The sequence below is a fragment of the Sander lucioperca genome, chromosome 12 (assembly GCF_008315115.2).
Source record: "Sander lucioperca isolate FBNREF2018 chromosome 12, SLUC_FBN_1.2, whole genome shotgun sequence".
NCBI lineage: Eukaryota > Metazoa > Chordata > Actinopteri > Perciformes > Percidae > Sander > Sander lucioperca.
Genome location: NC_050184.1, coordinates 29601549 through 29615567, shown reverse-complemented (window position 1 = coordinate 29615567; position 14019 = coordinate 29601549). Strand labels below are relative to the sequence as shown.

Sequence of the window (14019 nt, the reverse complement as noted above, 5' to 3'; positions counted from 1 at the left end):
AATAATTAGCCTGTGCCTATGTTATCTCCTTACATATACCTACGCTCTCCTTCTCTGCAAGATTCAGAATGATTGAGATTTCTCTTGACACAGCTACCAGAAGACTTTCAGACAGGTTCTCACGTCACATCTACGTCTTCAAGCTCAGTTGGAGGCTGCACAGTAACGCTCGGCCATCACCGGAAAAGTGCTTATAATAGACTTCCATGGTCTCCGTCCGCAGCAACGGGATCTGTTGGTCCATTTATGGACCAACAGATACATAAAGAAATACATACTAACAGGTATAAAATCAACATGTCAGTGCTCTCTGCTGGACAAACTGTGGAACGGTGACACTGTCTCTAAATTACCTCAAACCTTGTTTGGCATTTTTGTGAGTTTCTTGTTCGTTGTCAGCCGATACGATATATATCTGCATTCTGTATTAAGCTCATTCTGGCCTGGTTGATTTATCGACCTAGCTCTATCACAAATGACACACATTTCAATCAAAGTGTAGACCTAAAGTGTGGTCTTTTTAAATATTATTTATTACTTATTGCCTATTTTAAAAGTCTTTAGGGTTTCAAATAAGCTTTCAGGCATTCAGATAAACTAATTTAAGGAAACCTTATCAAAAATGTTTATTGGGTTGTGTAAAGCTGGCTGATATTTCATTATGTCAATATCATATCCGCCTTATAAATCCTGTATGGGTTAGACTAGTAGTAATGTACTGTTTCAACTGCTCTGTATTATGTTTGTATATAGTATGGCTGCAACTAAGTATTATATGGACAAATATAAATACTTATATAGGCTTATATAATTTTTGATTTCTCTGTTAATCTTTAATTTTGTCATTAATTATGTAGTCAACAGATGTCACAGAGTATAGCCCAGCCAATTCTGGATTTTTGTGGCCGATACAGATATCGAAATTAGGGATTTTAAGATATCTTTTAACGATATATTGTGCGATATATTTTTTTTTTTTTTACACATTATTGCCTATTTTAAAAGTCCACAGTTCACTTGTAATGCTATAGCGGAAAGTATTGACACTGCCCCTGAGACATCGTTGTTACTCTGTGGTGGGGGACATTTTCTGAATCTTTTTGAATTCCTAATTCAAACTTTCTGGTCACAGGCAGGTCACTGTACAGTCTAATCATCCAGTGTAATGAACAGTTCACCTCCTCAGACTGTCTAAGGGATGTGGTCTCAGGGAGCGTGACAGGATTAAGTCAGGCATGATGACATCTCTTGGTTATTGAAGATTGTTGCTCTTCCCCGGATTCCCCTTTAGCAGCCAGCAATAGAGTATTGTATCTCCTCTGTTGTTTTCTCCCGGTGCTTCTGCAAAGATGAACTGAATAAACTGAGCCTGAGAATTGATCTGGCTGTAAAAGGAAAAGGCTGTAGAGGAGGAGGAAAACCCGAAGCTATCGCTGTCCTCTTGCACAACACGTCCTCCCATGTATGCAGGAGAACAGGTTGTAACATTGGCTTCTAACCGAAGAAGAGATCTTATCGGTGAGAAGGAGATGCACTTCGGGCAATGGCCTCATTTGCTGTATGCTCCATACTAGTGTGTGTTACTCAGTGAACTGGCCAGCTTTAAGTTCATCTGAATGCCTGAAAGCTTATTTGAAACCCTAAAGTAGGCTGCTGGCAATGAGCTTCACAATTCATCCTTAATTATTCATTCATACCATCGACTGGTATTTTATTTACTCTCCACTCTGTAGACCACACAATGAAATTGTTTGGGATAATACTAACAATGCAGTTGACCTTGAAAATGTATGACTTTGCTCTGGTTGTCAGCACGGAATAAAATATGTTTCTCCCCCCCTTGACCCCCCCAGAGCCTGCCAACCATGAATCTTGCCTCTGATGGATCTCATGTACAGCATGTCCCTGACAAGCCATGTATTGACCATATGTGTGTGTGAAGCAGCCTGTCAGCTAGACCAATAGACACATTCATGCAATGCAGCTAGAATGAATTTGTAATGTACAAACCCTGAGCTGCACTGTGCAAAATGTAAGCGTCAATGCCTCAGAAAGGATGTTATGAAGAAGCACGTTGCAGCGGTAACTCCTAGGGGTGGGAATAACCAGAGGCCTCACGATACGATATCACCACGATACTTATGTCACAATACGATATTATTGCGATTTTAAACATATTGCAATGTTCTGCGATACATTTTTTCCAACTTCTAATTTTTCCCAATTTCAAATTATCTCCCCAAAAGGAAACTTTGTCAACATCTGTTTTATCTAAAAAGATAAATTTCTCTGTTTGTTCATCCCTTCCCTTAAATTTTACTGCTGCAAAATGGAATTGTCAAGCAGACAAACTGACCAACACTTACAGTATATAATAAAAGATCAATACTTGGCGTCTGTGTATCGATACAATATTGCCACGGAAAATATCGCGATACTATGCTGTATCGATTTTCCCCCCACCCCTAGTAACTCCACCTTTTCTAATGGCATTGCATATTTCCCAAAAGAGATTCGGTATTTTTGATTCAGTTGCTAGCAATGAGATATTTATTAGAAGCCTTGGTTGGCAGTCTGCTAGTATTACTTTTGAAATGGCACTTTCTTTTGTCCAATTTCATAGCCTTAGTTAATGTAAATGAACTCGGAGGCCTGTTTCTTTTCACTTGAATGGTGATTTAGATGCCTGGGAGTTCTGTGCTGAAAGCAAAAGCCAGGTGCCCGGAATCTTTCTTCTCCTTTTCCTTTCAGGGAATAAGCCTGCATTAGCTTGAAATGGAAATATTCACACTGCCGATATAAAGTGCATAGCAAATGAGAAGGATTGTGTGGGTAAAGTAGTTAAAGTTTGATTGGGCGTAACCTAGCCTGCACTCTCTTTAATGATGTTAGGAGTGTCCATCGAAAATGTAAAAATTCCTCTCTCTCTCTCTCTCTCTCTCTCTCTCTCTCTTCCCTCTCTCTCTCTCTCTCTCTCTCTCTCTCTCTCTCTCTCTTCCCTCTCTCTCTCTCTCTTCCCTCTCCTTGTCCCATATTGCTCCTCTACAGTGTTTTTCTTTATCAGTGCTCGCTGACATGGCAGCCATCTTGTCGGTCATGACTGGCTGCTCTGGAATACTCTACCGAGCTGTGTGATAGCATTTGGGCGAGGGGGTCCTGGGACATTACCAAACCCACCCCCTGAGGCATACACACACCCCTTTTTTTAAAAAAAAAAAAAACATCTTTCTTTGTTTTTAATCTGGTTTGCTAAATATTCCCATTCTCACACCCTCCTTCCTTTTCTTTTCTTTTCTATATCTGTCCCCCCCGCCCCCCCCCCCCCCCCCTCTTTTTCTTCACATGAGCTACACACACACACCCTTGGATACACTGCCTCTGGTTTCAAGACAAGGGGATTTGACTTGCATGAGGTCTTGGCCTATGCGTCTCTCCATTTAAGGAGCCCTGAGTGTGTGTGTTGTGTGCTCTACGTGCAGTGTGTGTGTGTGTGTGTGTGTGTGTGTGTGTGTGTGTGCTGGTGTGTAAGGCGCATGCTAATGCGGGCTGGTCTTGGTCCTCGGGATCAAACTGAAGATGACAATCCAGGGGGCACATTGTGTGGGCCAGCAAACTGAGCTCCACAGATGGGAGGAGAGAAAGGGAGGCAGAGATCTGTAGACAGAGACAGAAGGAGAGGGCCGCCGTCCACAGCCTCATCCCCCTCTAAACTTCATTTTCGATTCGCACTGCACAGATCCAGTAGCCACTATGAAATCAGCTTTTGTGAGTATTGATTCCCTTACAGGCAGCGGCACCACTGGAGGCTCATTAATCTTGTCTACATATGAATGAATTGAATGGGAAAACAATTGATGCTTTCTAGCATTTCTTTGGATATTATATTTCTTGTGAAGCCTATTCGATTGATATGCGCTGATTGTTAAATACAGCACAATAGACTGGGAAAAGCCAAAGCCTCTCCCGCACGCTGTCCTCCTACTTTTAAGTGTGTTCTTTAAAAAGTGAATCCTCTGTGGCATTTTCAAATCTACGGGGGCAATTCATACTGCATGGCTTTGTTCTTCTTATTTTTTTTGCCTTCCTGTATTGCCATATTCAAGAACTCATTGTGGATTTGGCAGAAGAAAGTCTTGTGTATTTGACCTGCTGAGATCAAACCAAACTGTGGGTGTGTGTGTGTCACAGTCTGGTGCAACCAGCAGGGGAAATCTATTCTCTAATCCCCACCAGGAGGGGGAATACAGGAGAGCCACAGGGGCTGAGACATGCAGCCAATACTTAGTGTGCCTCTAGTCGAGTCATTGGAGAAAAGGGATGCCCTTTCTGTTCTAACTTCTACAAAGGATTCACTAATATATATATATATATATATATATATATATATATATATATATATATATATATATATATATATAGATATAGAGATAGATAGATAGATAGATAGATAGATAGATAGATAGATAGATAGATAGATGTTTCTACATCCTTTGGGGATGAGTTTGCAAAGTTTTTGAAGTTGTGTCGAGGGGACATTGTGCCTAAAAACACAAGCATGACATTGGGCTATCTTAGGAGAAGGTTGTTGGGACTGCTGACAGCGCTTTGTCCCAATATGGCAGTGAGGTGTTGGCACCAGCTTTAGACGGTGGTGCGCTTGTGTGCCTTGATGCCATTCACTAGTCCATAGTTTTTATCCAACCCTTGTCTTGGTGCCAGCTTGGCAATTTGAGGCTGGTGGTCCGGGCACACTCTCTCTGCAGCAGCCTTTTGTTTCACCCTGGACAAGCTCTGCCAGGCGTCCTTTAGCTCCCCCCCTCTCTCTCTCTGAGCTTTAGTTGCATATTGTTTGAGATTCTCAAGACTGATAATGAAAGAGCAGCACTTTATGTTTTCAAATCACAGCAGCCAAGCTATTCTGCTCAGTCATCCTAGAGCGGCAGTCCTGCTGTGAGAAGCATGATAAATGGCTTTGCGTGTCTGTAATCTCCTGACCGTCTCCCATCACTGCTAGCTCTTCAGCTGTCGACCTCCACCTCGCCGCTGACTTCTGACCCTCATTGTAGTTTCTGTATTGATTTGATCCCGCAGCACAAAAACACATTCCTCCCCCTCTCCTCTCCTCAATCCTGGGAATTTTTCTTGTTGTGGATGGGTTTTACCTTGAGGAAATAACTGGGCCGTGCTCCTCTTATAAGGATATATTTACCCAGCTCCAACACTATATCACACCTGCCTTTCACGGCAGCTGCTTCTATGTCTCGTTGGCGCAGCTAGTATTCCCTGTTCCATTATAGTGGACAAGTGAAGCTGATACACCAGGACTGGATGCAGCTGTGTGTGTTTTTGTTCTTGCATCCATACTTGAATTGTGTTTTAAATGGAGAAACAAAATTGGTATGCTGACCTTACCTGCGGTGGGAGTGTTTAAAATGCAACCAGTCAACCCTTATTTTTTAAACACTGAAGCTAGAGGCATTCAGAAAAGGAACTCTGAGGTCGTTGCAGATGCAGCAAAGAGGGGGACAAAATATTACAACCTCTGCTTCAGTTTTTAAAAGTGCAAAGGCATTTCTTCACCCCAGCGAGTTAAAGAAATAACCTTGGCAGTTGAATTGCATGTCAGAGCGAGATTACAGCTCCTTATTGCCCCCCTTACTGCTCGTTGCTGAGAAGTGATGCCACTGACAGGAGCATTATCCTCCCTTCAGTACAGACCTCGGCCACTTTATGAGACGAGAGCACTGCCCCCCTTCCTCATTAACACAGGAGCTACAGCAGCTCTGTGTGTGTGAGTGTGAGTGTGTGAGTGTGCGTGTGACTTTACATATTAGACCCCTGATTAATACCAGTGTTTATCAGCAGCTTTCTAATTGGCTTTGTACTGCTGAGGCCTAATAATTTAGGTTATTATGGGAGCGACATAAACGTGCTGCACCTGCTCAGCACCAACTGGCAGACAGACACAGTTAGCGGCTAGCTGATTAACATAGTTGAGCATTTAGCAGCTAAAGAGCCAGACATTTCCCTCAGGAGTTGGAGACCGAAAACAGAGCTAAAAGGAGGGTGAATATTGGATATACATTCATCAGGTGGACACAAACTCGACTCCAAATGAATGATAATGTTGCTCCGTAACTGCTAACGCAACAACTGTCGTCCAGCTGTTAATCATACATCTACCCGATTTCATAACGGTGAAAGTATCAAAGCCTGGCTATGGAACAACCCAGGAACTACGTACATCATACAAGAATATTTCATGTGCTTACTTTACATGTGATTATCTGCATCTGCTATATATAAATGCTAACATTTATGCTAATACTCCTCAAAGGTTTGTTGTGGAGAATGTTTTGTTTGGTTAAGCACGATAAAAGCGCTGACGCATCTAGAGACACACTCTTCCGAACAGTGGCCCCTTATATTAGCTGACTCATCTGGTTCTTTGCTCAGGTAGGAGAGGTGCTGCCAGTTCACCATCAACATTCCTGTTTAATGACTGATGTAGGGAGCATGTGGTGCTGATAGATGAATGGTATTTGTCAAGCTTGTGTGACTAATTTACCATCTGGTCAATATGCTGTATTCTTATCAACAGTATGGAGAAGTAAAATCTCTCTCTCCCTCCTTTTCTCCTTTCCTTAGAAAAAAGGTGTTTTTGCTCTGAGGTGCTGAGGATTAATGTTAAATATGAAAATAACAGAGAAGGTAGTGCAAAAGAGTGATATCTTGTACTGCAGCGATGGCTGATGGATTCCCCCACTGATTCTTCAATGATTTAATCATTACAAACACATTGTTGTACAGTTTTCCATTTGAAAGTGTGTTCAGTTTAATATTTTCTCTACCAACTGTGTATGGGGTCTTTGTATAAAAGGGGATGATTAAAATCCCCTTGCCAGAGAATAGTTGGCACAGTGTAGGAAGGCGCCTGGACGAAAGGCAAAACAAAACCCTGAGTTTTCTCTTAGCAGAAACGGACGACTTCTCCCGCCACAAAACAGCGAAGATCTAATTCCTTTGACAGCGTAAGACGTCCATCCTTCATATAAATATCTCCTGGTCCTTTTGGGGGTTTGGCTCTGTCCTCTTCTGGGGCATTCTTTGTAGAGGTAGATGGAATCCTTTTTCAGGTTTCGTGAACCCTTTTGGCATGATATAATCTCAGTGATTATTCATTTCCTCTTCTAAGCACGTCTAAAAGCTCTGATTTACTATTAACTATCCTGTCTGACAGCAGCACATTGAAGTAGATGCATCATTCTTCAAAGTTAGATTTCTGTCTCTGACATTTCTCTTCCAATTAGAAACCATTTCACTACTAAACATCCACGTACTGATTGATGATGAGAACCTAACAAATGTAGACTTTCATCTCCTGATGGCACTTAATTGCCATTATATAATTATACTAATGGGGCCATATAACCTGTCTCGGGCTTTTAGAGCAGCAGTCTGGACAATTGCCTCAGATGAAATATTTTAACAACAAAAAACAGAATAAAGATAGGTATTCACTCAATTTTCTAAAAAAAGAGTTTGACTGACAGCACCTGACAGGTGTGAAGGGAGACCTGTCAGTCTCCCAATGTCCACGCATACTGTGGATTGGTTGAAAGGGGGAGCCATGTTTCTGTGCCGTGACAGGTGTAATATTGCAGCTCAATGGCCCTCTGCTGCTTCAGTGCCCTTATGAATGCATTTTAAGGAAATGCTCTACTTGTGTATGGCACGAGAATATCAGTGAAAACACCCCAGTAATGTTCACATGCATTCTGTAGAAATGCATGGAATTATTGCAAGAAAACATGGGAATCTGGGAATCTTTTCAGTTTTAGTTATTGCTCTTTCTTCTCAGGCTCTCTGTGTATTTAACTCCTTCTGTGCTTTTGATTCAGTTGCTTTGAAACAACTGATTGATGGTGATTGTGTGTTAATGGAGCAAACATTATGACACAGATAGGTTTAAGTGTTTTCTCCAAGAGCTTGATAAATAGACGAAAAGCATGAATCACTTGATATTGTTTCTGTATAATTTTTCTAGACTCGCACACATTTTCTCTTAGCTTGATTGCCATAAAACTTTTGCTTTGGGATCACATTGATGACATCAGATTGTCATAGATCAGTGTTGTTTTGGCTGCATGCAGCCAATAGACACGACTGTAATGCTGAGATATAAAGGCAATCAGCCATGGCGCAGTTGCTTAAGGTGCCCTTTAAAATTGTTATTTATTCCTCCATAAAACCACTGTGACGGACTTCTCTCTCGCTAATGGTACCCTTAACACCGTCATTTGCTTTTGCAGGGTGACCGTAACGTTTGGTGGTTTAGTGTTTAAAGCATGGGTGCATTTCTCTGTATTTTTGCTGGTGAGTGGTGGAGGCTAAACTAAACAAGGGCTCTTCCATCTTCTTATCTGCCTCTTCTGTTCCTGTCCTCAGATCGAGAAGATCATGACACTGATTGGTGCCGGCATCGATTTTTCCAGGGATCAGCAATATGCTACACCAGGTAGAGTACGATCATCATTGCCTTTTTTATGCTGTTTTCTCTATGCTGTTTTATATTTAAAAAAATGTATCACCGATGAAAGTTTGAGGGTAAAAGAGTGAACTTGGGTCGTTTTTCTTTAGCTTTTAGTGCTGATTTCTTTAAACTGTTTTCACTCACCTCTGTAATAAATGTCACCTTTATTAATCTCTTGTGAATCTTACAGTGAGCCCTCCAGGTTTGAATGTTAAAACCCTATATGACCCTATATTTGGCAGTAAGCACAGATTTCAGTGGGCAGACTTAAAATGTATTTTTGCCTGCTTTTCTTTTCAAAACCTAAGTATGCGATGCACACGGGTTTACTGTCACAGGAACTTCTTTGACAATGGTTATTTCTTATTGTACTATACACCATACCTGCTTGGATTTGCTTCCTGATCACCCTCCTAGTTATTTGATCTGTATCAGTGCCCCCAAGGGAAATCAGGTGCCTGGGACACACGGTCAGTGAAGGAGGCATCCGAAAACAAACTGCGATTCAATAAGCAACAGAAAATTGGGTGCAAAAGTATAATGCGGGTAGACAGCTGGTCTGTTTTAATAGAACAGATGCGGAGAGGAATCGACATTAGCAGCTGCAGAGAAAGGTAAGAAAACGCTTTTGAATAGCTTCTGTCGTCCTGCGGTGAACAGAGGTACAGAGGATAGAAAGGAGACCCACTGGATTCATTTAGCTTGTTCTTGTTTCAAGGCAGTGGTCGCTCTCGTGTGTGACACAAACCAGCTTGCTTTTGAGCACTGTTCTTTAAAAAAAAAAATATTTAAGACCAAAGTGCCTGAGAGACACTTTATTAGATGTAGCTTTTCACTCTGTAAAGTATGTCTTTGTGTTAAGGATTCTGTACCTGCTCTCCGGTTATTCTTTAGGCTTTTCAAAAGCCTGTCGCCAGGGTTGATGGATGGTGCCCGGGGGACTGTAGCCGTAAACCTGAACAATTGACTCCTTCCCTTCAGCTTTCACATTATTCATCATTCAACTCCAGTTCCCGCGTTGCCTCAGCCACATTTTAATATATTGAAGCAATACAGTGGATTTGCACAAAGTTGTCTGTCTTCTTATTTTAGCCCTCCTGTTTGTATGCCCTGCATACAAACAGGAGTGTGGGGGGGGGGGGGTTTGTAGACATGAGGAAAGCTGAGACCATTGCAGTGAAGTAGTTAGCACCACATCACTCGCTGTATCTGTCTGGTCTGAACATGTCTGTGTTAGGGCTGCACGATATGAGGAAAATATGCGATAAAGTTGTTGAATATCGCTTTAACGATATTACTTGAGATTAATAAACAGATATTTAAAGTGTACTCAGTTCTGCATTTCTGCTGCTTTCAGTATTGCGCTAAAATACGACAGATTGCTTGTTGAATTTTAAACAAATGAAAGGAAATCATTTCCAACATTCTATCACTGAACAAGTTGAACATTGAATTGAATATAAACAGCATCACTAAAAAAAATGGCAGTTACATTTAAAAGTGCTATTTTTCGACTGATATTTTCTTTCAACTAACACAAAAAATCTCTGAGTGTCTTTCGCGATATGTCGCAGTCTTTCACTATATGGTTATTGCGCCAGTTGATATCGTGATGATGATTAAAAAAATTAAAAAACCTGATATATTGTGCAGCTCTAGTCTGAATCCACTTGTCTGTATATGTGAGGCTCAATCTTAGAGCCGCCATGTCCACAGCTCTATCTCAATGAAGCTGCTGTCAGGAGGCCATCGAGGGACTCGCTGTAGAAGAGGCTCTCTGTTTGATGCCCCCCCCCCCCCCCCCGGGCTGATTCAGCCTTGTGTTTGCCTCCTCTCAATGTTGACTGGAGAGCAGTGATGTCTCTAGCTGATTGGCTCTGTGCCTGCAATCTCTTTTACTTTTTGGCTCTTTTCTGATTTACTTCTACATCAGAGTGAAAGAGACGACGGACGTGGGTAAAAGACACCTTACGAGTGTGAGAAAAGAAACAGACTGATATACAAGAGCTACTGCAAGTAATGAGGGGTGGGGGGGGTAGCTGAAGCGGTAGCTCGCACTGACATGGAGCAGCCACCGCAGTGTTTGAGAGAAAGCGAAGGAGGGAGGGAGGGAGTGGTGGTGGTGGGGAAGCATATGCAATGAGGGGAGAGAGAGAGAGAGAGAGAGAGAGAGAGAGTAAGGGAGGAGAGATGAATTGCAGGCAGCAGAATTGTGAACAGCCAGGACAATAGAAGGACGCCACCTTGGCGTGTGTAGGACTAGGTGGTCCGCTCCTCAGCCCAGAGTGGACTACAGAGCGTTTTTTGTTTTTGTAGAAGTGGACTTGGCCGCATCTCACACACTGTGCCAGACTGAGAAGAGCACTCTTGTTAGCACTCTCTTGTCTGCAGAGGAGTTCATTCTGGGGGCCGGCTATTACTTAAGTGCTCTTTGAAGTTGCTGATTGGATCCTTGACTGGATTTTCTTTTCTTTTTTCCCTTGACACATTTCCAATCTTCTGGAGTGACCAAAATGGGATTTATGACATTGGAATCGCCTCTGAAACAGCATTTGTTTTGCACCAGCTTGAATAGATGATAAGAGCACTGACAAGGGGGGAAATAAGCTTCAAAATGTGCATTTTACACATTCATTTTATCTTAGGTTTTGATATCATAAGTTTGTTCTTGCAAGTTGTCAGCTTTCTTTGTGTGTTGTCCTGCAGAAAGTAAAATTAATTTAGCTGATATGTAACTCTTTCCTAATAGCGGAAAAATTATTTACTCTGTTAACTTTTAACTGTGGTTAAGATGCAGTTATCAAGTTAAGAATTAAAGGTAATTTAAGTGTGTATTAACTGAAATCTCACCGTAGGTAATATGTGTTTTGTGCTTTGAAAGTGAGTCAATTCGTACCAGTAAGATGTAGAGGCTAAGAGGCAGTCATGTGTCCTCATACAGGTCAGGCTCCTCTCGGCTCAGGCTGCTGACAGCTGTCACTGTAGTTTTTTTTCTCAATCAATCTCAGCTCATAACAGTCGCGTCGCATCTGTCTGTCCGACATGCCGCTTTCCATGTGAACACTCTGTGTTCTCAGGTAGATTCCTGACTGGACAGTGCGTGGTGGATTATACGCCGAGCAGGTTGAGTCTGTGAATCAGAGGAGAGCCTGTTTTGGTAATTAACGGTCTCCTACTTCTTGACTACAAGTTTCCAAAGAACTTAGCGATGGCGCTGAAACACATCAGCACTTTACCTCTGAGTTTCTCTCCAATACAAAACTGGAGCTGAATGAAATCAGCTGCAAGCGTTTATGTTTGGACAGAAAATACCTCCTGATATGGGACATTTTGACTTTTTTTTCCCAAAGTTGGATATGAACTTTTGCAACAGTGAAGTGAGGCAGTGACTTGTTGATTGTAAATGTGTTTTTGGCACGTTTCCTGGCTGACTGTCACAGCAAGGAATTCTGTTTCTATTAGCTGGTAGTCCACCAGCTCATATCCCGTTCACCCCCTGAGATCAGGGGTACTTTAAGCCATCTTGGGTGACTGTGGTTCGGCCCCCGCTGCCCTGCGGGAGCTGACGCCCAGTCCGCAGAGAACACTGTCTCCCCCGCCTTCCTGTTGCTGGTGCGCTCGGCTCTGCTGGCCGAGAATGATGTGGCAATGCCACGTCTCATCCTCAGAGTGCCGCTGCTACCGGCTGAAAGGTTTCTCCCTCCTGAAGCGCTTTCCCCTGTCAGCAGGTGCTGCCGGCCGGCTGCTGGACCAGCCCGTGGGAGACTGGCTGGAGCACGTGGGGCTGCCGCAGTACGAGAGCAAACTACTCCTCAATGGATTCGACGACCTGCACTACATGGTGAGTTGCTCACTTCTTTTATATTCTTTCCAAATTGAACTTAATGCTCTTGACTGTTGTATCCACTTACTTTCTTCATGTCTCTCCTCACTTTTTATGATCTTTTTTTTCTCTTGTCTTTCACCGCTTCCTCCTCCTTAACTCCAATGTGTGTCTTTGTGCATTAATCCAATTGAAGCCACCCTCCATTAGCTGTGAGATGATCCCATTAGCTTCGTCTGAAGTTCAATTAGCTGAAATCCTGTAACGACCCCTCCCGCTCTATCATGAGTCTGACTTGTTTTTCAGCAGCTACAATATTTCATTACAGGGACTGTTTATTCTGGGTGGATTCAGCACATGATTCAGTATCTCACATGACATCACAAGCTTTATAAAAATGTACAATATTCTCTACTTGATTCAGTGACTGAACCTTTCCTGAGGCTCGGCTCTCAGGCAGCGCATTCATCGATGTTTGCTAGATTTACACGTCCATTAACCAGACCAATATGCAATTTGGTCTGTGCTGTCAGATATTTAATTCACGGGAACTTAGGTATCAATATATGCCCAGTTGCGTGTTGAGTCAGGTTTATGCTGCACTCTCCGGCTCTCAGACAGTCTGTCTTCATCTCAGGAGGCCCGCTGTCGTGGCCTCTCACTTCCAGTCAGTGTGCTGGCTGCATGAGAAGCTGGTGCTTGGCCAGAATGGAGGAGCGTCTCAGTGAGCAAGGGGATGCTTCTGCCAAGCTGACAAGTTTGGACAGCCCACGGTGTGCGACGCCACTATGAGTTGGCTCTGTTGCTTGGGTCGGTAATGAGGACTGATGGAGGAGAGAGTGAGGGACCCAGCTGGTAGGCTGAGCCACCGGGCATGTTGGAAATGAGACAGCCGTCTTGTGTGTCATGATGAAAACTCTTTCTTCCTCCATCAGGTCTGTCATACATCATACATGTGTTTGCTCGGTTTCATCCCATCCAAACACCACACGTGTGATTTGATTTTACTGATCAATGATTTGGTCAGAAAACGTACAAGCAGACGACAAGTCTTAACATTCACATGTACAATTGTATGTTAGAATGAATGAAGTTTTTATTGTTGTCTTATTGAACTTATTCTATGCACACCCCACGTGGGCTTACAAGACACCACAAATCCATACAGGTGATAAACCATCCAAAACAAACTAAGGAAAACCAACTTGAACAATTTCCTTTGTCTAAGAAAAATCATAAATCACTGACAAAAACATTTACTATATAATACTGAAGAGATCAAAGTACATAAATACTAATGAAATAGTCCATCTTGCCTTCTTTTCAGGCTTTTGAGACAAGGTTAACTAACTTAAACATTTTAAAATTGAGCATTCAATCCCATTCCTTGATCATCTGCACAAAATGAACGATTTTAAATCATCATACAACACCAAAGAAACTCTTAAAAAAAGATTTAAAAAAAAGATAAGATGTAGCCAATGTAGCTCTATTTCTGTTACAGACCTAAAGGTAGAAATACTGCACAAAACACAGAAATCCCAGTATTCAACTCTATACTCAATAAGAAGTTGGACTGCTTTTTGTCTCTGAACTGTGACCCTTCTAAAGACATGCATACAAAATGTGAAGGGATGCATGTGTAAATAGGAAGGGGCATGCT

At 42.3% G+C, this 14019-nt stretch overlaps 1 protein-coding gene across 15 annotated transcripts in view; it reads left to right on the top strand.

Annotated features, from left to right (window-relative positions):
• Positions 1 to 14019, top strand: part of LOC116062200 (ankyrin repeat and SAM domain-containing protein 1A-like) — a 73435-nt gene that overhangs the window by 40818 nt on the left and 18598 nt on the right. For 5 of the 15 annotated variants that reach the window (XM_036008472.1, XM_036008471.1, XM_036008468.1 and 2 more), the window contains 3 exons: positions 6975 to 7031; positions 8449 to 8518; positions 12259 to 12374. In XM_036008472.1, the coding sequence (XP_035864365.1) occupies positions 6975 to 7031; positions 8449 to 8518; positions 12259 to 12374 (243 nt within the window). Of the gene's footprint in view, positions 1 to 3532; positions 3766 to 6974; positions 7032 to 8448; positions 8519 to 12258; positions 12375 to 14019 lie in introns of those variants that run through there. The other 10 variants (XM_036008479.1, XM_031316824.2, XM_036008473.1 and 7 more) reach the window with 7 other exon arrangements.